Source organism: Sarcophilus harrisii, chromosome 2 (genome assembly GCF_902635505.1).
Source record: "Sarcophilus harrisii chromosome 2, mSarHar1.11, whole genome shotgun sequence".
In the NCBI taxonomy this organism is placed as follows: Eukaryota; Metazoa; Chordata; class Mammalia; order Dasyuromorphia; family Dasyuridae; genus Sarcophilus; species Sarcophilus harrisii.
Window position 1 is genome coordinate 249,052,476 of NC_045427.1, and position 27,292 is coordinate 249,079,767.

The 27,292-nt window shown below is 41.2% G+C and overlaps 2 protein-coding genes across 9 annotated transcripts in view; one reads left to right on the forward strand and one right to left on the reverse strand.

The window, feature by feature from the left end:
• Positions 1-14,097, forward strand: part of FBXW5 (F-box and WD repeat domain containing 5) — a 39,604-nt gene extending 25,507 nt beyond the window's left edge. The window contains exons 1-9 of one of the 4 annotated variants that reach the window (XM_031951972.1): positions 4,140-4,360; positions 6,932-7,148; positions 7,704-7,861; positions 9,098-9,272; positions 9,502-9,650; positions 9,968-10,424; positions 11,627-11,774; positions 11,913-12,125; positions 12,603-14,097. In XM_031951972.1, the coding sequence (XP_031807832.1) occupies positions 6,956-7,148; positions 7,704-7,861; positions 9,098-9,272; positions 9,502-9,650; positions 9,968-10,424; positions 11,627-11,774; positions 11,913-12,125; positions 12,603-12,849 (1,740 nt within the window). In that variant the 5' untranslated portion in view covers positions 4,140-4,360; positions 6,932-6,955 and the 3' untranslated portion in view covers positions 12,850-14,097. Of the gene's footprint in view, positions 1-4,139; positions 4,361-6,805; positions 7,149-7,703; positions 7,862-9,097; positions 9,273-9,501; positions 9,651-9,967; positions 10,425-11,626; positions 11,775-11,912; positions 12,126-12,602 lie in introns of those variants that run through there. The other 3 variants (XM_031951970.1, XM_012554063.3, XM_031951971.1) reach the window with 3 other exon arrangements.
• TRAF2 (TNF receptor associated factor 2) overlaps positions 13,691-27,292 on the reverse strand; it is a 66,298-nt gene continuing 52,696 nt past the window's right edge. For 4 of the 5 annotated variants that reach the window (XM_031951968.1, XM_031951965.1, XM_031951967.1 and 1 more), the window contains 5 exons: positions 24,282-24,356; positions 22,419-22,766; positions 21,303-21,480; positions 19,263-19,411; positions 13,691-18,083 (listed from right to left, as the gene is read on the reverse strand). In XM_031951968.1, coding sequence (XP_031807828.1) covers positions 17,865-18,083; positions 19,263-19,411; positions 21,303-21,480; positions 22,419-22,766; positions 24,282-24,356 — 969 coding nt within the window. In that variant the 3' untranslated portion in view covers positions 13,691-17,864. Of the gene's footprint in view, positions 18,084-19,262; positions 19,412-21,234; positions 21,481-22,418; positions 22,767-24,281; positions 24,357-27,292 lie in introns of all 5 variants that reach the window. The other variant, XR_004231937.1, reaches the window with a different exon arrangement.

Here is a 27,292-nt window from a genome sequence, read left to right on the forward strand (position 1 = left end):
GAGGGGATGTGGGAAAACTGGGACATTGATGCATTGTTGGTGGAGTTGTGAATGAATCCAATCATTCTGGAGAACAATCTGGAACTACGCTCAAAAAGTTGTCAAATTGTATATACCCTTTGACCTAGCAGTGTTTCTACTGGGATTATATCCTAAAGAGATCTTAAAGAGGGGAAAGACCCACAGGTGCAAAAATGTTTGTGGAGCCCTTTTTGTAGTGGCAAGAAACTGGAAACTGAGTGGATGCCCATCAGTTGGAAAATGGCTGAGGGAAATGAGCAGAACTAAGAGATCATTATACATGGCAACAAGAAGATTATATGATGATCAACTCTGATGGATGTGACTCTCTTCAACAATGAGATGATTCAAACCTGTTCCAATTGTTCAGTGATGAAGAGAGCCATCTCCATCCAGAGAGAGAATATGGGAAATGAGTGTGGACCACAAGATAGCATTTCCACTCTTTTCTGTTATTGTTTGCTTGCATTTTTGTTTTCCTTTTCGGGTTTTTTTCTTTCTTTCTAGATCCGATTTTTCTTGTGCAGCAAGATAACTGTATAAATATATATACATATATTGTATTTAATATATACTTTAACATATTTAACATGTATTGGATTACCTGCCATCTAGGGCAGGAGGTGGGGGGAAGGAGGGGAAAAGTTGGAAAGAAGGTTTGGCAAGGGTCAATGTTGAAAAATTACCCATACATATGTTTTTAAATAAAAAGCTATAATGATTTTTTTTAAAAAAGGGGGGGGGGGAGAGGGAAAGAGAATTTCCAGGTAAGGAAACTCCCTCCAACAAAGCAGATTAGCATCTTCACTGTAACTATAGTCTGTAGTTGCATAGGTCCTGGAGCAGTGAGAGATGAGCTGACTTCTCCAAGACAGTGCCTGAAAGAGGGAAGACAGAGCTTCCATCTCTAATGCTAGCTTTCTATCCACTAGTCTACATCAACCTACTGCTTAAGGTTGAAAGTAAAAATATCACTGTGACTATTTTATAAATGAGGAGAGTGACATTCAGAATAATAAAGCAGAAGACTGCCAGACTTTTGTGTCTTAGCAGACAGTCTTTCAAAAGTTTTTTAAAAAAAATATTTCTCTAAGTGCCAAACCTCTGGTGATGAACATCTCTGAATTTGCCTTGCAAGACAATCACATGCCTAGTTCTTGACCAGCCCAATTCTAAAATCCTTTCCAGCTCACTTAAGTCTATTTGTTCCCTAATGGAACAGCCTTTAAGAACTTAAAGTTATCTTCGTGACAGGATTCAGTTCAATTCATTAAATATTCATTCAATGTCTGATATGAGCAAGCAACAGAGAAGCTAAAGTATATATGAAAGACATTATCTTCAGGGAATTTATAATCTCTCAACAAGGCATCAGAGGAGGACTTTGACAGAAGCTGCTTATATTAGTGGCTGAAATCATCCATTTGACAAAGATTTATTAACCACCGAGCCCTGTGCTCAGCACTGAAGGAGAAAGAAAATTTACACATTCTGGACCTTTATAAAAAATTGGAAATTGAGGGGGTGTCCATCAGTTGAACAAATTGTGGTATATGATTGTTATGGGATACTATTGTGCTGTAAGAATGAAGAGTAGAATGATTTCAGAAAACCCTGGAAAGATTTATATGAACTAATGTATAGTGAAATGAGAAGAGCCAGGAGAATGTTATAATAACAATCCTGTAATGACTTAGTCATTTTCAACAATACAATGATCCAAAACAATTCCAAAGAACTAATGATGGAAAATGCTATCCACATCCAAAGAAAGAACTAATAGAGTTTGAATATAGATGAAAGCATACTATTTTCACTTTTTTTTTTTTCATGTTTTTTTCACAACATGACTCATTTGGAAATATGTTTTATGTAATTGCACAAATTTAACCTTTACCAAATTGCTTGTCATTTTAAGGAGTGGGGAAGAGGAAAAAGGAATAAACTTTTGAGTTCCAAATCGAGTTCCAAAAATACTAATTTTTTTTAAAAGAAAGAAAAATCATGGACTTACAGTTTATTTGGAGGAGAATACATATAAACAAAACAACTATAATATAAAATGTTTTATGATTAATGCATAAAGAGGAGACAAAATGTTATGTGAATGTCTAAGGTGAGAGGAAGATCATTTCTGACCAGGGAGGGTTTCATGCTTAAAGGAACATTTGTGTTAGACTTCTAAGAATGGGCAGGCATTTTTTTTTTAATTATACAGAGTAGTCCATTATAAATAAAAAAAATCAGGGTTTAAACTTTAAGATTAACTTCCTTGTCTATGTTACACCCATCTATCTTAAGCAGCTATCAAGCTAATCATTTAATTAATTAATTAATCTAAATTAATAGTTCAGTGATAATAACTTTGTGATTCAGCATAATATTTAGCTATTAATATGCTGTATCCTATAACTTAAAACATTATCAAGTTCATCAAAACTATACTAGATATATACGCATAAACAAAATGTATCATATTCACTAGTTAACTAACTAAATAAAAACTTCCATTTTCAAAGACATTATATTTCTGGACTTTAAAACTTTAAAGAATCAACCGGCAGCACCAACAGGCCGCAACACCTATTCTTTGATTCAATACAATTTTCTATTATTCAAATATTTTGAAAAGTAATTCTTGAAGACGGAATGTCAATCAACACACGTTCACTTTTTTCTTTCTTTTCATTCTATTTTTTTTCTCTCATTTCCCCTCTTGTTCTCATTTTTCTCTCCCAATAGGTTTCATAAAGAAATGTCTATTTAAAAAAAAAAAATTGGAAAAGTACTTTTCCATCACCAAACTCTTCAATTGCACACACCCCATAGGTGCGCTTTTCTGAATTGCTAAAGAATCGACCGTGGATGTATGCTTAATATAGTTTGTCTGAGGAAATGTTTTCTAAAGAGATGAGTAGGGATTCAGCAAGCAAAGGCTGAAAGGGGTATGGGTGGAGCATTGCAAGCGGAAAGAAAGAGGGAATGAACAGAGACTTCCGGGTCAGAGAAAAAACATGGCGGAAGGAGCACTGAATTTAGAAGGGTGGGATCAGGTGCCCCGCTTGTCTGGGCCCCGGTTCGCTCATCTATAAAACGAGGAGGTTGGATTGGACAATTCCTCCGTTGGCTCAGACGCGGTTATCCCGGATTAGCGGAGTGGGTTCTGAGACTCTCTTTTGCTGCCCCCCCCCCTCCCTCCGTGGATTCTGTCCCCGTGTCCAGTGATAACGATGACGTAATGTTTTAAACTTTACTCCCTGAATCTCCCGCCCGACCCATTGGCGGATGGCCCTAGCAAGTGTCCTCCAGCCTTGGCTTGAAGCCTCCTAATGGAGTCCTTGCATGAGGCACAGAGACGCGGGGGGAAAGAGCTGGGGATCTGAAGTCAGAGAGCCTCGGTTCAGATTCTGTTTCCCTTACTCTATTTTTTTTTTTTTTGCTTTGGGTAAGCGACTTGCCCAGGGTCACACAGCCAGGAAGTGTTAAGTGTCTGAGACCAGATTTGAATCCGGGTCCTCCTGACTTCCGGGCTGGGGTTCTCCCCCCTGCGCCCCCTAGCTGCCCCTCCTTACTTTACTAACCAGCAGGTATCCCGGATAAAGAAATGACCTCGGACCTTACTGGGCAGCTAGGAGGCGTAGTAGAGAAGCACCGGACCTGAGTTCAAATCCAGCTTCAGACTTACTAACTCCGTGAGGCCTCCGTTTTTCTTAGATTTCCCCATCTGTAAAATGGGGTAACAGGAGCACCTGCCTCCCGGAAATGGGATGAGGAGAAAATGAGAGCGCGCCGTGTCTCTGAGCGCGTGCGGGGGGGGGGGATGCACTGCGAGCCTTCAAGCTCCGTTCGTAAGACCTCTAGCCGCCGTCGTTAGGAGCTCCGTGACCTGGGGCAGACCACCCCACCTTTCGGTTTCAGTTTTTGACCCGTGCAAAGAACGGACTGTACTCATTGCTACGGCTCAGGAACGTAACCTTGCCGCCTCCTGGTGGCCGATGGCAATCGTGGTTGGGGAAAGGGCTCGGCTTTGCGCAGGCGCAGAGGGCCGAGCACGAGCGGCAGAACTGCTACAGCCTGGGAGGGGGAGAGGGCGGGGTGAGACGGCTGGGAGGAGCCACCATCGATGCTTCTGGGTTCGAGGCATCCAGCCTGGGGAGGACCCACATCATAGAGACGCGGAGAGAGCGACGGCTGCGGCGACTCGGCGCGCGAGCGGAAGTGGGGGCCGGGGGCAGAGCGGCCCGGCCCGGGGCTTCTCTCGCCTCTCCCCTCGAGCCCCGCCCCCCTCCTCGACCCGGCTCCGGCTTCGGTTCCGGCTCCGTGTGGCGGCTCCCGTGGGGTGAGTGGGGGAGCGCGTCCTGCGGCCTCGCCCCGCCAGCGGGGGCCTCTCTCCCACTGGGAGCGCGCCCCGACAGCGCCCCGCCGAGGCAGGCCTCCTCCCCGCAGGACTCCCACCCCTGCGGGGACCCCCCCACCCCAGCCCAGTTCCTGACACATCTCCCCCCCGCGGGGACCTCCCTGACCCCCAACAGGGACTCTCCCGCCTCCCTGAATACCTTACCGCAAAGGACCAGTCCTCCAACAAGGCCCCCCACTCTCCCGAGGGACCCCCCGCGGGGACCCTTCCCAACAGATGCATCACTACTGATGGAGCTTCCAGTAGGGACCCCTTTCGGGAACCTTCCCCAACAGACTTCATCCTCAGAGAGCCCCTCCCTAGGGAGACCCCCCCACCTTCCCAACTGACGCCTCCCCCTCCCCCTCCCGGGGCCCACCTTCCTAACAGACTCCTCACCTTCAGAGGGCCCCCCCCTCCAGTCTGCGTCCCGGACACCTCACTCTCAGAGCGCCCCCCAGTAGGGACTCCTGCTCGGGAATGATCGCTCCAGGGACCCTCCTCCACAGAATGCCCCGCGTAGACCCTTAAGAGATATCCCCCCCCCCAAAGTGACCCCCTGGGGGCCTCAGCCTGATCCCACAGCGCTCCGCGCCCTGAACAGCATCTCTCTTACGGGATCCCTTTCCTGGAGAATGCCCGGCGGGCCCCCATCCTTCCCCCGCAGCGCCTTCTCAAACCTCGCCTCCTTGCCGTCCGTTCTGTTCTCTGCTTCCCTGCTCTCCCACCCAGACAAGGCTTCCTGCACCCCCGTCTCCTGCCCCAGCCCTCCCACCGAGGCCCCCACCTGCCCTTGCACAAAGTTACTTCCCACCGCAAGTATCGTTATAGCCATTATTAAACTATACCCCACATTTGGATCCCTGTGATGACAAGGTATGAGGAGACCCTTAATTTCCAGGGATTTGGATTAAAACTCTTCGTTAACAAAATCCTGCCAATAACCCGAGTTCATTTATATAATCTAGAAATTAGCGGAGCCTCCTATTCTGTCCGGTAAGCATGTGTCTCAGTCCCTGGGTGGTAGGCAGGCTCCTTATTTTGCTTACACCTTGATTTCCAATTTTCCATTGTTCTCTCATCCACTGTTGCAAGTAGTTGTAGTTTCCTAACCAGAGAAATCATCACATTTTGGTCTGTTGCCTAGAAGATTCTTCACACAGATAAAGTCTTGACTTTGACCTAGGTTTCAGAAATCAAGGATCAGCTCCCTTTGGCCTTCCTTGGACAAGATAGCCCATAGTTCTGACCTGCCTCATTTTTTCAGGGTTCTGAAAAGTTTTGTCCCTGGTGGTAGAGGTGGCTTGCTTTTCCTCTTGAGAAAAGGTCATTAGGAGGCATTTAGAAGGGGTCCCAGGCTGGAGTAATTCTCAAAGCGGATAAGTCCAGGGCCTTAGTTTGGCCTGGCACCCTTTGTTTTGTACTCAAAAATCCTTGTCTAAGACCCTGCTCCTCAGTAATTTCAAGGTCAAGTCCATAGAAAGCCAATGACACAGAGATTGTTAGCCTGGAAGAAGACAGGCAATAATGCAAGCCTGAGGTGGTCTTTTCCTTATCCTTAGATTATTGATACGTCCTTGGAAAATTGTAGAAGAGTCCCCCATTCACTCGTGGGTAAAAATTCCGGAGCTGATGGTGATCATAGTATAGTTGTTTAGATTTTAGCATTCAGCAAATATTCAGTGCACATTTATTGGTATAATTGCAAAAAATCTAGTTTCCAGGGCCTTAACATAATTAGTGTTTAGAATTCCCAGTTTTCTTAAAAGTGCCAACTCAGATTAATATTCACCCCCCCACACACAATGTACATATAGCTCCCTATCTCCTCTACTCCCCCCAAAATTACCTATTTTTTTTAAATACACAGAATAATGTCCCAAGAATCTTTGTGTGGTTTTAATCTTTGGTAGCTTCTAGTATTATCCTTGTTTCCTGCTTAGATCCTTCTTGAAGGTAGGAATTTAACTTTTATCATTGTATCTTCAATACCTAACTTAGTTTCTAGCAGGTAGCAAGTATTTAATGAACATTCGATTACTATGAGAAACAGGGCAACTACTTGAGTCCCAGAGCCTCAGAGCCCCAGACACTCTGTTCCTGGTGTTTCTTTGCTTATTCATTTCTCCTTAGCTCCTTAGTCCTCACTAGATCAGGCAACCAGACTAGATTTGGGATCAGGAAGTCTTAAATAAAAAATATTTCTCAATCTTATTATGTGACCATAGTCATCTTCTGGGCCTTAAATTTTCATCATTGGATTATCTCTGAGGGCAGGAACTCTCTTTGCCAGCCTTGTATCCCCAGTGCTTAGCCCAGTGCCTAGCACATAATGCTTAATAAAAGTTTGACTGGTTTACAAAATAGGTATGATATCTATATTGCCTAGCTCAAGTTGTTGTGAAGATCGAATGAGATATATAAATGTCAGTTTTGTTCTTATTGGTTTTTATTATACCACTGTCTTGTCCCCATTCTTGTTATTTTGTCTGACTCAGGTGCATGTGATTTCAGAGTCCTTGGGGACAGAATGACACGATGGATGATGGGGGCAACCCCTTCCTTCCAGACAGTATTATTTACCAGATCTTCTTGAGCCTGAGCCATGAAGATGTGCTAGCTGCAGGGTTGGTGTGCCGCCAGTGGCAGGCAGTGTCTCGAGATGAGTTCCTGTGGAAGGAGCTGTTTTACCGATACTACCAAGTGGCCCGAGATGTCCCCCGTCATCCAGGTCAGTTAATAGATGTTAAGGTTGACATTGAGCACCATCTTCCCTGGGGGAAGGAGAAGGTGTTTTTTTTTTTTTTTTTTTTTTAAGCTTTAGAGCTAAATATTGGGCTTGAGATATATGAAGTTTGTGTCACAGCTTGCTGATGACTGGCCCCTGGTCAGAGTGGAATAACTTTACCCAGGGCCATAGATTTAAAGCTAGAAGAGACAAAGATAATCTAGTCTAACTCCTGAATTTTATAGAAGAGGAAATTGAAAAGGGAAATTGACTCACCTAAGGTCCCACAGGTTCTCAGATGCCTTCTGTGTAGAGAGCAGTATATTAGTGTCTTGGGGAGACACAGTATATTTATGGAGCTTTATATTTGGTAATTTGTATGCAGATTTGGGGGAGTTGGGGTCTTGCCAGTAAGTCACCAGAGCACAGTCGATGGCTATTTTTATTAGGTCATTCTATAAAAAAACAAGTTTGCTCTTTAGAAATCATTTGTACCTTCCTCTTTTTTTGCCCTATTGCTCCCAAAATGATACCATCCTTTGGCTTTGTGTGGTACAGCTGCTGTCTCCTGGTATGAGGAGTTTCAGAGGCTCTATGACACCATCCCTTGTGTCGAAGTACAGACCTTGAGAGAACATACTGATCAGGTCCTCCATCTCAGCTTTTCACATACAGGATACCTGTTTGCATCCTGTTCCAAGGACTGTACTGTAAAGGTAAGGCTTAGAGCCTGCAGAGTACTTTGGACTACTGTTCCTGTTGAACCAAGGTGCCATCTTCTTGGGAATACTGGGATAGAGATCTAGCATGGGTGACATTGCTTTGTGTCCAAAAATAATCATGACTACTGGCCAAGGTCAGTTGTCACTACTGCCTTCTGGCCAGATTGTCCTGGGGGTATAGTTATAATCTGACTTCAGGAAAGTGTTAAGAAAATTGGCAGATGGTGCTGTAGATTTAGTGATGGAGAAAGTCAATGGCTCTTGTATTCCCTGGGGCCCCACACCCTCTCTAGGGAGCCCTAACCAAAGTCCTTTGCCAAAATAGACCCATGTCTTAAGATGAGTCTGGCATCTTGAGTCAAAATAATTTTTTGAGTCAAACATAAACCTAGGTACAAATGGATATTTTGGAAAATCATAAGTGAGTTTTATATATAATTACAAGGAAAATTATTAAAACATTAACAATGGAAAGAATATGAAGCTTTCAATTTATACTTTGGCCTGGCTGACAATTCTGGATAGTTGTTAGCCTTTTAAGTCCTAGCATCCAACTTGAGAGAAAAGATGGGAGAAGTTAAAATTGTGGCCACACTAAAGCCTAGCTAGTTAGATTTCTTTGGGGCTGAAATCACCTCCCAATCTGAACTCATCTTTTAGCCCGTGATCTTGAGCCATATAGTGATATTACTTAAGAGGAGGTTACTTTGGGAAATTGGTCAGTAACCCCCAGCTTTAGGGTTCCTTATAGATGATCTGGTGAGAAACTCACTCAGTTACCTTATAGCTCTGCTCAAATTGCTGGAGTTAAATGTGAAGCCCCTTTATCTCTTGCTATCCCCTCTACCGGTCTGAGTCACATCAGAATCCCCACCCAACTTGAGGAGGAGAGTTCGTCAGCTTTCAGGATAGTTTTTTCTGGGCCTTTTTTCCACCTGAAGGAAATGGGAACCATTGCACACAGAGCTGAGCTATCAGGACTTACTAGTTAGCTCCTTGGGATGCATTCATAAGGTAGTATTGAGTGTGGAACAATTACACTGATTTGTGGAAATCAGATTGTAGTGACCCAAGCTGGAATAGGAATCTTGCCTTAGGATGTACCCAGCTTTGACTCTTCCTGTCATATTGGCTTTTAAGATTTGTCTGACAAAGTGAATGACGTTGTTAATGGGCATCTCACCCTTTGAAGCATGAGTCCCCTTTCTGTCTTTCTTTTTGTTCTCACAGATCTGGAACAATGACCTGGCCATCTCACTCCTGCATAGTTCCAACATGAGGCCTTACAACTGGAGTTACACCCAGTTTTCCCAGTTCAACCAGGATGACACACTGCTCCTTGTGTCAGGAGTCTTCTTGGGGCCCCACAATTCTTCATCAGGAGAGATTGCTGTCATCAGCTTGGGTAAGAATATAGAGCCATCCCCCATTTGTGTACCTTCCCCACAATAACTGCCCCCAGTTCCCTTTGCCAGATGAAGTATTTTTCTTTTCTTCCCAGGGGCTCCCCAGAGAGAGCCTTCTCTTCTCCAAAAGTAGAGGGACAAACACCACTCCTGCCCTCCCATTCAGCCCCAGCTTCATCCCTGGCTTATTTTACCCTTTCCTTTACTTCTTTCCTCTCTGCTCAACAGACAACTTTGCTCTCCTCTCACGAGTACGAAATAAGCCATATGACGTGTTTGGATGCTGGCTTAATGAAACCAACTTGATCTCTGGGAATCTGCACCGGATTGGAGACATCACATCCTGCTCTGTGCTCTGGCTCAACAATGCCTTTCAGGTCGGGCAGACACTCTTGAAATTCTTGGAGGACTCTAGCATTAAGGGGAATAGAGGCCCTTGGATTGTTTTATGGGTAGGGCTCTTACATGACATCAGGTCTAGAGGAAGATCTTATCCAAAGTTGGGGATTATATATACTTATAATCCTGATTTTCTGAGACACAATTGGGCTGTTCAACCTTGCGAGGTATCTTCCCTCCTATGAGACTAATAAATCTTCCTCTCAGGTTTCTGCAGGTATCCTAATTTTGAGCCAATACTGACTTCATAATGCAGTTAGAATGCTTCTTACTTTTAGTTTGTCCTTTCCTCCAGGATGTCGAGTCAGAGAATGTTAATGTGGTGAAGCGGCTCTTTAAAATCCAGAACCTCAATGCCAGCACAATCCGCACTGTGATGGTGGCAGACTGCAGTCGCTATGACAACCCTGACCTCCTGCTGGATGCCGGACCCCAGCCGGCTTCTGTCACCACCTCTCCTTGTCGGGTTTTTGACCTGGGCAGTGATAATGAGGAAGAAGATGGCTGGGATCAGCCCCCAACAGAGACCCAGTCCCTGCGGGGCTCCAAGGAGGGGTTGCGGCGCTTCCTAGATGATATCATGGAAGGGCGGGCTCGACCCGTCTTGTCAGAGCAGGAGCTGGAGAGCAAAGTTGCAGAGTTTCTGGCCCAGAGACGGACCAAAGCTCCAGAGGCCAACATAGAGAGCAATGATAAGAAGAAATATTTGATCTTTACCACTGGCTGCCTCACCTATTCCCCACACCAGATAGGTACCAGGATAAGCTGATATAACCTCATGGTGCCAAGGGAAGGTCAGGAGAGAGAGCATGCCATACAGACAGTGCATTTGTGTTAACTTGAAGGAAAAAGAGAGATGAGATCAGAGGAGGCCCAGAGGATAAAGAAATTATCTAGGTGCTCAAGAAAAGGAAGAAACAACTGGGCATAAATAGAATTCTCAAATTGGAGGGGGCAGAAGTCAGATTGAGGAATTGAAGAGTGGAGTTAGTGAGGAAAGAAGACCAGGAGGACCCCAGTTCTGTTTTATGCCTGGTAGTGCTCTTCAGAACCACAAGGTGGCAGTGTTACAACTTTTAAGTGGCCATTTCCAGGTAGATAACTACCTGTGAGACTTAAAGAGCCCAGTGAAGCTTCAGAAGTAGTAATTCCCAGCTGAATGAAGGAGGTAGAGATATAACACAAATACTCATGGCTCTATAAACTGATAGACGTAGCTTCTTTATACCTCTGGCCCAGCACTATTTTAGAAGGTGTCTCTGGCCTCTTCTCAACTCTGGTGCTAGTTCTTTGCTTTACCTCTTGAGTAACTTAAAAGGGCAATGAGGGGATGAAATCAATAAGAGTACTAGGTCTTAATTTGGGAAGACTCACCTTCTTGAATTCAGATCTGACCCCAGACAGCTGTGTGAGCCTGAGCCAGTCATTTTACCGTTTGCCTTAGCTTCTCATGCCTCAGTTTCTTTTCTGGAGATGAGCTGGAGAAGGAAATGGCAAACAACGCCAATATCTTTGCCAAGAAACCCTCAAACAGGGTCATGAAGTGTAGAAATGACTGAAAAAGGATAAATGACAACTTAAATCACTTATCCTTCCTCAGTTTCCACACTTATAAACTAGAGATGATACATGTCCTTCTGGAGATACTAAAGAAACGAGAACCTAAGTTACTTAACCCTTTGGAAAAAAAAGTTAAAAGCTCCAGAGCAATTTTAGATGTCTTCATTGATACTTATCTTTACTCTTTTTTCTATTGCTTTTGTACCCCTGGGCTCTGATATTCTGTCTTAGATAGTCCAGCTATCTTAAGTACTGCTTTTGGTGGTAGGGACAGAAGTAGTAATATTTAGGGTAGAGTGGAAATAGAAAAGACTTGAGACTTATGCAGACTACCGTTACTAACAGCCTGTCTTTTGTTGCCCTTTCACCTTAAATCTTTTCTCTTCCCCATCAGGGATTAAGCAGATCCTTCCTCACCAAATGACAACAGCAGGGCCAGTGCTGGGAGAGGAGCGGCGTTCAGATGAATTCTTTGACTCATTGGATCATGTGATCGATATCCACGGACACATCATTGGGATGGGCCTGTCACCTGACCACAGGTGCGATTGGGGAGCAAGTTACCAACCAAGCTGACTCCTAGGGGCAGGAATTGGTCATTGACTCAGGCAGGGGTTGCCCTCATTGGGAAATCAATGGTTCCTTTTTTGAGATCCAAACTCCTCATTCTCCTTACCCAGGTACCTGTATGTCAACAGCCGCTCGTGGCCCAGTGGCTCAGTGGTGTCAGACCCCATGCAACCGCCACCTATTGCTGAGGAGATTGACTTACACGTGTTTGACCTTAAGACTATGAAGGAGGTGAAGAGGGCCCTCAGGGCCCACCGTGCCTATACTCCCAATGATGAGTGCTTCTTCATTTTCCTTGATGTCAGCAGGGATTTTGTTGCCAGGTACCGTCCATCCCCCAGGAAGCCCAAATCCATACATTTAAGTTCCCATCCCAGGTGGAATTGACAAGATTTCTTTGGGGGGAATGTGGTGAGGGAAGAAGGAAGACTTCTATCCCAACTGAGGTGGGGAAATTACTTGGGGAAATCTGGGTTTAGGTGATTTCTACTCATTTATACAAGGAGATCATATGAATAGGATGCAGGATGGGAAAAGAGTTGCTAAGCATTAAGTATAATAGAAGCCAAGGAACAGAGCTTGCAGTATAGGGCAATATGAGGCAGGGCAGTCATGATAGGGAAGGGCCCAAGCAGTAAAATAGCCTAGCTACTTTAGGCTCCTACTACAGGGATCTTGGCCTTTCTCTCAGATTAGGATTATACCTATACTATCTACTCTGGGGTTGAGAGGCAAAGTGAAGGGTTTGGGGGCGAACTCCAATTAGCTCTGACTCATCCTGTCTCACATATACCCTACAGTGGTGCCGAAGACCGACACGGCTACGTCTGGGACCGACACTACAATATCTGCTTGGCCAAGCTCCGGCACAAAGATGTGGTCAACTCTGTGGCCTTCAGTCCCCTGGAACAGGAGCTGTTGCTGAGTGCCAGTGACGATAATACCATCAAAGTATGGCGGTCTCCCCGCACTGTGCGCATCCACCAAGCCTCTCGTCCACGGCGCCGTCCACTCTTCTTCTCCTGGCTGGGCAGCCAAAAGAGCTGAGGAATCCCATCTTACTATCTTGAACTGACAAGTTCTTCTGAGGAGCAGATACCTTGGTTTGCAGGGGATTGTTCTAAGTGCCCAGGCCATCAACAAATCAGAGAGAAGTCAAGACTGGTGTGGCTGGTCTGACCCAGAGGACCACGTGCCTCACCAAGCAGAGACTTCCATCTTGCTCTCCTTCAGGAATTGACTAGAGAGCCTGCCAAGTGACAGTGCCCATCACCCACTTGTTCGGGACCCTCTTTTGTTGATGGCATCTTGGTATCAAGCTGAAGTCCTTTCCCATTCTTGAGCTTGCAGCAGTTCTGCCACAAGATGAGGCCTAGCCATTAACACGAACCATTTGGGGGGCACAGTCTGTGTGGGATAGCAATGTTGGCAGAATTAGAGGAGAAAGAAGAGTTCAGACACAGATTGTTTCACCTCCACCCTCCTCACCCTACCCTCACTCCTTCAATTCTAGCACAGGGACAACTGAGTAGGATTTATGATTAGAAATAATTTTACAAAATAGGTTATTTGAACCTTCCTTTTACTTAGGTTTCAATGTGTTCTATTTCAAAGCTAGGATTCCCAATTTTTGAGGTTTGTAAGAAAGCTTAGTTGTATGGGCTTATCAGGTAGACCTGGGCCCCCTCTCAGAGGAGTTGCTCGCTACTCACCTGGAAGCTAGGGACAACCATTCTGATCAAGGACTCATCTCCTTAGAGGTTTTCACTTTACACTTTTTTTTCTTTTTGTAACACTACAGTTTATTTCACATTTTCCCATTGACTCACTAAAGATAAATGTTTCTCAAATCTGGCTCAAATGAGTTCATTTGGTCCTTGAGACTTGCTTTGGTTAGAAAGAGCTTCTGAATAGCGTGGTTGAACCCAGTTTGGACCTGAAGCTTTTCTGTTGCCTTGGCCTATCTGGGGATTTACAAACAGTTGGCACTGTTGACAGATTCAACCTATTAAAGAATGGTACAGTTACTACAGGGTCCAGGGACGGAGGTGGCTCCTTCCCCATACTCTGAGGCTTTGCCCCATTCTTTTCTTAAATAACTTATTTTGAACACCAGCATCTAAGTAGCTTGTAACTTAGTCTGGGGCCAATCTGGGAAGCTGCAGGGAGGGGTTGTTGGATCTACCTTGGTGAAAACTGTTGGGATAGGTCCTTGTGGGGTCCTGGGATCAAACTGCATGTCTGCCTCTCCAGTGCACCTCACTCCAGCCCTGAATAAACATTGAATACCCCTTGTGTTTTGCTTTGTATATGTGTTGTGTTGTATACAACTACTTGGGATAGGGCTCTGCCTAAAAGTAAGGCTGTTTTGCCACCTCAACATTGGCAGCTTAAGTTCGACGACAGCTCCATGATCTCAAGTTTGATGTCCATATGGCCTGAAGTTTCATGCAGTAGAGAAGGGCCACAGCTTCATCCCTTATAGTAGCCAGTGTTGAGGTGAATAAATGGTTAAGTATAACAACTTCTTGTCAAAATTGTAAAGTACAAATGTCCACTTAAAACTGCTCATCTCATTTGCTAAGTGTCTCCAAACCAAGCAATTTTTGATTCCTTAGATCTAAGATTTGAAAGTGACCTCAGTCATCTAACTCCTGCTCTTGTGAGATTCATTTGAGTAGGGACTGGATAAATTCGTCTAGGTTTCTTCTGTCTTAAGTCTAGTGATTCCCCTCTGTCCTTGTCTCCTCTGTCTTTTTGGGGACAGTACATTCCATCTCAGAACAGCTCCAACTTAGGATACATTTTCTTAAGTTGAGTTATAATCTGCTGCTCTGCAATTGAACTTTCCTTCTGGGGCAATTATCTGAAGAATATTATGATTTTCCTAAGATTTTTCTCAAAGTTAAAACGTTACAACTCGCCCCTTATAATTTTGGTCCCTTTTTTCTTGGACCTATAGCTTCATAATTAAGAAACAGTCCATGTATTTAAAGTTGGTTATCAGAGTACACTGCAAGCCCCAGGAACAGGAAAAAAATGAATTCTAGTCATTTCCCATTAATACATTGTGCAAAGAGAATATATAAAGCTTTCTTCACTAAAAAGGATATTTATAATTTAACTAAGCTAATCAGGAAACTGCTTTTCTCTATTCCACATCTATTTAGAAAGCCTCCAGATTCATAATCAAATGAAAAACTGACTTATGTGGATCCTAAGTCATTTTTGCCTTAGAAGTCCTAATTAATAGAAACAGAACTGATCTGCATTAGTCAGATTTTTACCTCAAAAAAGGAATGGGGGTGAAGAAAAAACTTCACAGGAGTTATTAGGAACCACTTTCTCAAGCAACAAGAATTTATTAAGCTTACTATGTGTTAGGTATCAGGCCAGTAGTCGGTGGAGTACAGGGAAGAGTAAAGAAATCTTCAAACTTCAGAGGACTAACTAGCATGTTTCCTCCTCACAAAGGGGGTTACTGTACAAAATTAGTCCTCCATTTTTAGACACAGCTACTGCGTTGTGTTTTGCTTGACTACATGTAGAAGGGTGAATTTGGGAAAAGACAGTGATGCCAGTCATTGATAGAACATTTTTTTAAAAAAGCATCAAAAGTGTTGAGCTTGGAGATGTGCATTTGGTGCAGTCAATTAAGTGGTCATTTATGGTACAGGAGGATTGTAATCACCTCTCCTCTCAATAACTCAAAAGACAAATGATACATTTGAAGAGTAAATACCTCCTTCACCTTTTAGGACAGGACGTGGGAAAATCTTTTTTTCTGCCAAGTACCATTTGGATATTTATAACATCTTTCATGGGTCACACAAAATTATCAACTTACAGAACTTGAGCACCAGGAAGTTGTATTTATTTCAGCTCATCATTTCCTGCAATTGCCTTGTTATTTCTTGGGCCTTATACAGCTCAAAGGTAGGATGTTCCCTACCTCTGCTTTAGGAAATCAAGAGGCAAGAAGAACAGGCCAACATTGATTCTGGCTCCCAGGGCCATAGATTATATGGCTATGAGTTTACTAGCCCTTTCCTCTGAAATGAGGACTTTGGGAAACTCCAGACTTCTCAAAGGATATTTAGCAGAAATAAGTCTGCCTTCAAAAATAATTAGGTGCTTAAGATTTAGGCAATCGAATGAGCTTATCACGTGAAAGATCCTAGGATAAATATGACTTAAATATATGAAACTCATCCCTCCGGATAGGTGAGACAGCCTGCGAATTTTGTGTCAAATTTTTTCCTCACTGTTGGCTTTTCAGCATCTGAAATTTAACTGATGCTTTATTACATTCCAATCTGGGGATGGAACCAGGATCACAGAATGGTAATCACTGGTTAGGGGTCCAGGAATAGTTTGCACCATAATTGGTACTCTAAAACCTTTGGTTGTTGTTATCCATCTTTTTTTCACATAGATATGTAAGGAAGATGACCATCACCAGAAAGGTTTGAGCCCTGTACTAGAAGGCAGAGAACAGAGACTTCTTCTTCCCCATCAAACCATGGGATCTCAGCCCTAATGTTACTGAACATCAGCCAGGGATGACCCAACTTTCCAAATTCTTGTACTGATTCAGATAAAATAAAGGGTTCAAAGAGGAGAAAGCACCCAAATACATCTATGTCTTTCCCAGCCTAAAATTGGCTCTTACCACATCTAGATTACTTCACTTTTGCACCACAAGGAGACTAGTACTCTTCCCTCAATCACCCTTCTTCTAGCCTGCTTCCTTATAACGGCAACTTATTTTCTTATGTTCAGGTTTCCTACACAAAGGTCACTAACAAAGTAACCAAATGACTATAACCTGTTTTCTAGGCAATAACTGCCCCCAAAAAGGAAGGTGACGGATGTGTGATGGGGGGGAAATGATACTGGAAAAATCCCAGATAAATGAGGTATTCTAGAGAACTATTGAGTATCAAATATTCAGGGAGACATGGAGTTGAATGCATATCAGCTTGTCAGTATCCACAAAAAATACTTAAAAAAAAAAAAGATTTAATAGTGATTGTTTCTCTCATTTGATAATGCAGATAATACAAATCAATGGCATGGGCCCAGAGGGTTGATAATCCCTATTCATTCTTCCCTCCTCCCCCTCCATGTAGTATGGTAGGAACTATTTTGTTTAAAACTAGTAGGGATTGAAGGACAGGATTAATCATATCCTATCATAGCAACTTCCCTGCATGGCCATCCAACAGATAGCCTTTGCCACATGAAGTGGGGATAGGCAGGGAATCAAAAGAATGAATTGGCCTTCCTTTAATGAAAGGCCATGTTAGAAAATTCTTTGGCTGGCTAATCAGTAGTTACTTCTATGAGCCAATTCTATCCCCGGGATCACTGCCACCATCCTAATGTGGCTTTGTGTCCCTGCATGATCAGATTTGGGTGATCAAAGTGATTTCCTACAATCTCAGGTGCCAGCAAGGGGCACCTTTTGAGCCACAGTGGGTCCTTGACAGACTTTTCTTGTCAATTCTCCTGTATCTTTTTCTGCTCCTCTGTGCTACCAAGGCTGCAGGGTCTAAACTAACCACCCTGTTGGAAAGAGCCCTTTAAGCACAGTGCCAGAGAGAAATACTTTCTTTCTTGACTAACATGTTTCCCCACCCCCCCCTCCCTTAAAGTAAGTCTGCTATCCCCACCCCCCTTATAACAACACAGATAGTGTATCAAGTATCATTTATAGGCAGGAGCTTGCAGACCCACAGCAAATTTCAAACCAGTCCTGGGTTGAATTGCCTATTTCCTAGAAGTAGTTGCCCATTCACTGACTCCCTCTGATGACAAGTCTTAAACCAAGTGCCTCTAATATCCAAGGTCTAGCCAGTGCCTTCTCTTGGTCCTGTATATCTCTCTCAGCTGAAGGTCAGGGCCTTTCCCCGAACGCCTGCCTTGGCCCCACCCCTCTGCCCTATGAGCTTGGCGTGTGTTGGGGGCTCTGCCCACAGGTGTGGAGGTGAGACCCCTGCCTGAGACACTTCCAAACCAGGCTGGCACTAGGCTCCCGTTTTGTTGATGGAAAGGCGGCATTAAAGACCCGTCAAATCAACGATGGCTTTGATGAAAATGGCGTCATCGCGCACATAAGAATTCTTTGACTCCATTTTGGAGACAGGACAGAAGAGGGGGCAGCCACTGGCAATGTTCATATCACTGACTGGCCTTTGGAAAGAGGAAGATGTCACATCAGGCCTGAAGGCATCAATCACATGTTCCCGGTTGTTCTGATCTAGCAGCATTAATGTCACCTATGAGCAGAGAACACAAACAGAAGGCAGAGCAAGTTAAATAGTTTCTCAGGGATAACTTGATTTGAAAGCTCAGTTCTATTCTCCTGTATTCAACTTCCTCACATCCACCACCTCCCAGGATTCAGCTGAAAGCCTGGAAAGCCCCAGGACTGAAGAAACTATCACATCAGATTCCAAGCTTTACAATTAGAGCTTCCTGTTTTTCCAGGATCCAAAAGACAAGATCATTTACATTCCATGAGGAACAGGATGAGACTTGCTTTTTGTAACAGTAGCCATGAGATTCCAAAATCCATTCTTCAAAGGAACCAGGAACAGCACTAAGTGCTTGTTAAATTCTTGGTCTTAATTTTAAAGAATCCAAATATTATCTATTCATTGTTTGATTAATGTATTTTCCATACATAGAGCCTGAAAGTGAAGTGCTACAAACTCAAAACTCATTTCTGTGTTTTTTAATCTGCTAATGCTTACCCCATAAAAGTGTATGTTGATCCAAGAGACTGGGGAATATATGTTACTTTCCCTGCAGAAACTGTACTTTTCCAGAGGAAAACATGACTTAAAAGATCTAATTTCCCCAGAGTCATTTGTAAACATAAGTATGAAGGAAGAGAGGCTTTTTGGAAACAAAAGATCTATTACACTAAAAACAGCAGCTAACAAATCATTTGTCCACCAGATTTCAAACTAAATGCCAAGTGTGTATCTTCCTCTTTTTATTCCTATTAAGAAGTAGAAAAAGGCTCCATATTAGGATGAGGCATTGGTAGGTTAAAAAAAGCTTATTTTTCTGTCTACTATAACAAGAAAGAACACTTTTCTCATTTGGCCCAATCTATGGATCTTTAATTCAACTGATTGAAGAGTGATTTTGGATAGCCAAAATATAAAATCTGTAAGCTCTCAATTAGAGAGGCATACTACATGAATATGGTTTGCTTAAACTTCACATGTCAGATGGCTTTCTAAAACAGGAGTATAATTTGTAGGTGGAAGACCTTAGTTACACTATTTTCTACAGTAAGACTCATGAGAATTAAGCCTGGCCTTGGAGAATTCTCTGGGAACTAAGTGGGTGTTTGTGGAGGAAAATGAAATGCAAGATGGTAATGAGAAGCCCTCATTGCTACTAGAATTGAAAGACAAGACCTGTGTTTATCAGGTCAGACTTACCTTTTGGTTAAAGGGCCAACGTAGAAGTGCATCATTTGGTCCTTTCATCACGACAAAGAAAAGAGAAAGGTGGGTCCCACGTCCAGTGCCATCCCCATTCAGATAAATTCTCAAACACATCTTATAGCCATATTTGCTCGTGTAGAAGGCTAACAAAGCGATGCAAAATGCACATAATAAATATCTGGACAAAACTGGGGGAGGATAGAGGGAAGAAAAACCTGACTTGTCAAGTGGGATTATTCTTACAGAAGCTTTCTTGGGATTTCCCAACAATCAGGCTTCCAATTTCCAAAAGAGATAGAGATAGAAGGCTGCCTGTCTAGAAAGGATTCAGTTTTCAGAGCCAAAGAAAGAAATGGCTGAGAAAAAAAAAACTGGTTTTAAATAAAGCAACAGCCCTACCAAGTTAGCCTTTAAAGAAAGCACTATCAGGTAAAAGGAAACCAACACTTTGTAGGATACATTACTAACCCAATGATAAATTCCCAAAGATAAAAAATTCATATTAAATTTTTAAATGGCCAGATAAAGGACTTAGAAAAGTATTCACCTTTAATAATCTAACTCTAAATACATAATTTCAATGAAAAATTTGGAAAAGGCATAAGTACAGACATTACAAAGATGCAGATGAACAAACAATTGAATCCTAGAATCATTGGTGAAGTCATGATATTAAAAATAACAAGGATATGACATGATGTCACAAATGCTGTGGAGACTTTCCCATTTCAAGGTTATTATCTCAGAAAGATGTGCAGTTTGAATAAAGAGATCCAAAACAAAGCTGGGAGAAAATAAACTCTACATAAATGCCACAAACTCAGGCCCAAAGGAAATTTAAAATCAAGTTAGGAGTTTACTTATGAATTTAGTAAGAGCAGAGTTATGACTGTCTGAAATATCAAATAGACCTTTCCCCTAATTTATATAGGAAAAAGTTGACAAATAGTATTCTTTGTTAGATATTAGGGGAATCTTTACTAATCTACTGCAACCTCAACTCCATTTTCATTGTACTCTGCCTTTTCCTAATGAAACTTCTACTTTCCTCATCTCAACTAAGAGAAACCTGGATTAGTATGCTCAGTTCCCTTATTAATCACTTTAAAGTCATCACCAAGGTGACTTGAGTAATACCCCAAAAGTTAATCACTTGTCACTTTCAAAGTGAATATGAGTATCTGTTGGAAAAGGTACAAATGGAGGCAGAAGTTTTTGTGGGGAAAAATCTACTATAGAAGAAGTATCTTAAACCATTTTTATTGTCAACGTCTTTCATTTCAACATTAAAGGTCTTTTCTTTCACATTTGCTCCAGACATTCTTCTATGATATTAAGATCCATATCACCAAAGATCTATGCTGTCTTTACATAAAAGTGGGAAAATCTCATTAGGATCAATTCCTGACTATATGACCTAGCAAAGAGGAGTCCAGTGTAAAGATAATTCAAAACAAGAAAATTCCCAAAACACTTTTCTTTAGGTGTGGAATACATGATAAAATATTTGAATCAATAAATTTGTCTTACCTAACTTGATCTTAGCCCAAATAGGCTGAGAACCTGCAATCTCTAAGCTCCCCAGCTAATAGAGGTAGTTCTATCAAATACCACTTCATTAGCAGAGGAAAACCAAACTAAAATTCAACATTTGTCTTGGATAAATAAAGAAAAAGCTGAGTATATGCTAGGGAGCACCATGACCTTCAGGTCGTAATGTTATCACTATGCCAGGATACTAATGGCACAGTATCAGGAGAAAAGGAGGAACTTAAAGAAATTCACAAGTTTGAGAATAGATATTTCCCCTAAGTAGATTCCCATTTTTTTTTTTAACCTGTTTAGCAACCAAATCTACCCAGTGAAGTTTTAACTCCATTAAAAAATATAAAAGACTAAGGGAGAGGGAGTAGTAATATTCTAAACCTGAGCTACAGAATTGCAGGTGACATTTCCACATGCCCACCTGAATAAATGAAATATGTGGAGCACAGAAAAAGATGCCAGTTACAAGGTTATTTTCGAGAGAACAACCTGGAGAGAAGATGGCAGGAGAGCGACCAGCCATGGCTTCCTGGCGTTTCCTAGCAAAGTCAGTTATCTTCCATATGAAAATTCCATCATAAGTAGAAGCTTCCATCTCAAGGATCTTCTGTTCCATGTCAGCCATTGCCAGGTCTTTCAATCCTATACTCCTTTCCAGCTGCTGGACCTAATGGGTTAGAATACACATTGTAGTCTTATTAGACCTACATATCTGCATAATTCCAAGGGAGTGACTGAGGTCCTGCTGCCATCTTCTGACCCACATTCCATCAAAAGCATTCTCAAAATTATGGGCAAAGCTAAAGAGTATAATCTACCACTGAAATCCAATTTAACAAAGCACAACAATTCCAATTCCCCACATCTGAATTTTCTATCAATTTCTTGTAAGACAAGAATTTTCAAGAGATGTTTCCTCAGGCATCTCTATATGTAGTTCCTTGAAAGAATGTATTGGCATACATTTAACTGGTGTCTAAAATACAAATCCTTTCTCAAATATGATCTGGAACTGAGATTGCTGGGCACCAAGAATACCATAGATACTTCAGCCTCAAAAACTATAAAAAAAATACTACTATAGAACATCAGAGAACACTCCACTCCAGGAATATTTCTACCATTGTGGTGAACAGGATGAAGAAAAAAGCAGCAACAGTAGACTGCTACTTCTTGAAAACAATTAAGATAACAATGTTCACCTAGTAACAAGCTATTTAGTAAGGATTTGGGGAGATAAGAAAGTAAGTTTTATAATACCTTTTTAGAAATCTTTAGAGCCAGGTCTTCAGCTCCCAAGATCACTACTGAAAGAAGGCAGGTAGCACAATGTAGAAAAAACAGCAATGAACCAGGAATGAGGAGACTAAGGATGTATTCCCACCTCTGTCACTAACTAGCTTGTAGCCGTGATTTCTTCATATGTAAAATGAATGTTGGACCAGATGATATCCATTGTCTCTTCCACCTCTAAATTCTATGCTTTTGAAGTGCAAGGTTTATATAAAAAGCAATAGGAATAGTCAGAAGGCCACACATGCAACACACATGGGGCATACAATCCCAAAGGAAAAAAAATCGCTGCAACTCCCCAGCATTACAGACCTTGGTACTCAGAGTTTCGATTTTCTCCTGGTCTAGGCGATGCTGCCTGCTGCAAGCTTCAGCTGTCATGGACACTCTCTCCACCTCCCGGTTCAAGACACAGACAATGTTCTCAAAAGTGACTGTTTTTCTTTCCAAGGTTTCACATCTTTCCAACAGCTCTGAAGATTTGGACACCTCTGACCCTAAGGTCAATGAGTTGTTTCCCCAGCCCCCCATGTCTCCTTGGCCGAGGAGGGGACCAATATCTCCATGGAAGTTCCTAGCCTCGAGGACAAAATTTAACAACATGCAGAGGTGTTCAGCCACCTTCTGAATTTCATGATCCTGTTGTTTCTCATTTTCCACCTAGAGAAAAGAGGGACAACTGTTAAGTTTCAGTAATACATATTTACAAAGAAAAATACAATTTTAACTCAAGATGTGAAAAGAAGACATATATACACTTAAAAGGTGGAAAGATGAAAAGATGAAGGACCTCAAAGATGCCCAGAAATTTATTCTGATATAAATTTTGGACCTCTCCCCAGGCTCTTTTCAAGGATAGTAGTGCATCCATTATTGACTACAGGTAAATCAGCTACATTTTGCATTCAAGATTCAAAACAGATAAAATTTCCCATTTTAAATATCATCTAAGAATCTGAAATATGATAAAAACTAATGGTAATTCCTTCTACTTCCAATATAATTGACCAGTTCACCTGTTATTTTGACCATAAAATAAATGTACAAAATACCTTATTTCAGAGTTCAGGTTTGTTCCCAACATACCTTACTTTATACCAGCCTCCATAAGTTTCTGAAGAGCTAATACTAATACTCAGGTAAATTAATGCAGAATTTTTTTTTTTTTAATCTTGGATTCTTTCACTGCAAATTTTGCTTAAATCCTCATCTTGGTCTATGAAATTTCTTTAGTTGTATATTAATCAATTTATCCTTTTAAATTCTTAAAATCTGCAAGATTCAAATGTCCCCAAATTCTTGGGTTAAAGACAGGTTGCACTGTTTACAACTGTTATATACATAATGCTCAATATATGCATGATTATTATGTAGTCAGAAAAGCTCATACATAATTTGCTTATTAAATCATCTTGGATTTATTACACTTGTAATTTTATTATATTATCATGACCATCTCTGAATCTATATTTAATAGCTCAATATTTACTTATTCTAATACATCTTTCCTGATAAAACACAGGTCTAACTCTTGGAATTTATATAATTTTAATTCATACCATTATTATTTTAATATTTTCTAATTTTCTAATTTTTTTGTGGCAAATCATGTATATATCTTGCCTCTCTACCAAGGTTTTAAATTTCTAGATGGTTGAGCTGATTGTTTCAAATAATTACTTAAATTCTGAAAAGGAGGACATGAAGTAATCCCCTGACATCTCGTACATAGTATAAGGAATGTTAAGAACATTCAGAGTTAACAAATTTTAAGATTACAAGATAGAACATAAATTTTACCTAAAATAATACAATCAATTTTTTTTACTGTTTTCAACAGTATTTTATATTTCCAATTATAGGAATGCTTCCAACATTCATTTTTGTAAGATTTTGAATTGCAAAATTTTCTCTCTCCTTTTCTTATTTCCCCTATCCCCAAGACAACAACAATCTAATTTCTATTATACATGTGCAATCATTTTAAATATATAAAATAATATGATCTTAGCAGAATAACACATGAGATTCATTCTGCATTTTGTTATGTTTCAGCTCTTGAAATAGAAAAGTCTAAAAGGATAAGATTCAGTTATTCTTGATCTATCTTTATAAACTATATACACTGAACAGCAACAATCTTCTGTATGACAAACATAAACTCTGCTTACTCACCATTTCGGTACAGCCAACAACATGGAATTTGCAGGGCCCTTTGCATTTGCCACAGGCCTTGACATGGTCCTGAAACTAAACAGAGAAGGAAATACAACAAAAATATGGTTCAATCCAACAGATATTAAGTACCAACTATGTTCTAGGCATTAGGGGAAATACAAAAACAAAAATGAAACAGTGTTGATCCTCAGAGAGTTTTGATTTCTTACTACAAGTTAGCATAGAGGAGAGCTTCCTTCCACAGGAGGCATGACATCCAGAGAGGGAGTTACTATCACCCCTCCTCTTTCTCCCTCTCTGCAGAGGACTTTGCCTCCTCCTTTACTGAAAAAGTAAAGCCACTAGGAGCTTCCTCTTCTTTCCCATTTGACACTCCAAATCTCTCTATATCAGTTCCCCATTCTTTCTTCCTTTGTTCCAGTCTTTGATAAATAAGTGGCTCTTCTCTTTGCTAAAACCACGGTTCTATTTGTGCCCTTAAAAACATCCCTTACTGTTTCCAATGGGAAGCACATCTCTTTGATCACAAAACACTTTCAAATTCTCTTTATGTACTGGTTCCTTCCTTTCTGTCTACACAAATATTTCACTGTCCTCATCCTTAAAAAACTTTTACTTGACCCAGTCCTATAAATTATCAATCTGTAATTTTCCTCATTCATATTAAATCCTTTTTGATTGAATCACGGTCAAAAAAACTCTCAGAAATAGCTATCTGCACATACTTCACAACCCATCACATTCCACTATAATTAATCCCTCTCTAATCTGGCTTCTAACCCACTACTCTATTGACACTACCCTTTTTCTTCAATGCCACCAAAAATCTAACAAATGCTAAAAAATAATGGTCTTTTCGCTCTTCATTCTTCTTGACCTCTCTGCTGCTTGTGACATTGTTGTTCATTCCTTCCCTCATACTCTCCACGTGTTTTCATAATACCACTCTCTCTGTGTTGCTCCTCCTTGTTTCCTCTGTTAGATCATTACCTTCTTTCCTCTAACTAACCTCCAAAGCTCTGTCCTAAGCCCTCTTCTTTACATTTCTCTAAGAGCTCACCTGCTTCAATAGATTTAATTTGACATCCCTATGTAGAAGACTCCCAAATCTTTCCAGCCCTAACATCTCTCTAGAGTTTCAGTTCCAAGTGTGTGCTTGACATTTTTACTTAGATATCCTGTAGGTAACTCAAATACATGTCCCAAATGGAACTCATTACCTTTCCCTAAAGCACCTTCCTTTCCCAATCAGGGGCTAACATACAAAAGACAATAATAAATAAAGAGCTTTCAAGAAACTCATGCTGCAAACTTCCTTATTTTAATTGAGGTCATCTCCATTCTTTTAGGCATCCAATTTTACAGTCTAAGAGTTATTCACAACTCTTTAGTCTCCATTTCTCTTTAAATATTCAATCTGCTAGGAAGTCAGGTAATGTGGTAGGTAAGAGTAGTGGATCTGAGGTCAATAAGAAATGAGTTCAAATCTGGGCTCAGACTCTTACTAGCTGTGTGACCCTGGTCAAGTCACTTAATCTCTGTCTGCAAAATGGGGATAACAATAGTATCTGCCTCCCAGATTGTTGAAAGGATCAATTAAGACAATGATTGCAAAGTGCTTAGCATAGTGCCTGGCACAGAGTAAGTGCTATATAAATGTTATGATGATGATGTGAAGAAAAAGTCTTTTACCAGGCAAAGTAAATTGCATAGGAAATACATCTGGATTGGTTGAGAAAACTTTGTCATGCCCTATGAATCAGGAGGACCTTGCAACTTTCAAAGGTGCTCAGGGCTTTGGACTTCCCATCTTCTCATCAGTGGCCTAGCAACATCCCCCAAGACAGTAACAGTTGGTGGCAGTATGTGCATGGGCAGCAAATTAGAGCCTGGATAGAGTGTAGAAAACCACCACAAAAAGGGAGAAAACAATTTACAGAGATCAAGATCTCTTTGCCATATGTCATCTTTAGGTTTGATCCCACTTTCTCTTGGACTTATGGGAGAAGGCTGGACTATTTGGGAATTGTTTTGTATCAATTGTTCTTACTATATCATCTTAATAAATAATTCTTTTTAAATGCTACTTAAGTTTGGCTAAGTAAATGAAAATCTTCTCACAATGGAAAGAGGTTCTGGAAAAGATACTCATTACCCTCAGCACAAATTCTAGAGCCCTGGGAAGACCTCATAGCCATGATTTGGATCCTAACTTCATCATCATGAGCAGAAGCTAATATTTTAGCTCCACGACATGTATTACATGCACAATATCTCATAACAATCCTTTTTCTTTCGATTTATCTGGCTGTCCACCCAATCTAAGCCCTTGTTACCTGTCAATCTGACTACTGCAATAATCTTTAGCCTCTCCAAGTCATTCTCCATATAATATAATTTGCCTACAGCAAAACATCTGGTGATATCACTCCCCTATTTAAAAATCCTGAATGGTTTCTCCTGCCTCTAGGACTTAGTGCAATTCAGCAAGCATTTATTAGGCACATGCTTCTTATCAGGTACTGTGCTAGGTCCAGGGAATACAAAGAAAGAAATGAAAGTAGTCCCTGTACAATAACTTACATGCTATTGGGTAAAATTCTCTTCATTAAATCTATGTTCTAGTAATCATGGTGGATGAAACGTGTTTTTCTACTACACACAATCAATAGTATTTGCTTCACCAACTGAGGGGCAGAAAGTTTTACTATAAGTTAAGTATATTCTCAAAGATTTTTGGCCTGATATTTTAGAATACTGTTAAACTTTTTTTGTTGTTTGTTTTCAACATCTGGATAATGAAGAGAGCATTCAAGTCTACTCTACCAATAAAGTTTTTTTTATTCATTGGGAAATACCAACTAAAATACATATGGACAAATTACTGTTATATGGATGGCTCTCTGGATACAGTGAAGGTTGCAGTGAAATTATAGTTGATGCCAAAATAAAAGGGATCAATAAATTTTTTTTTTTTTTTATGAAGAACAAAAAAAAAATCAGAATAT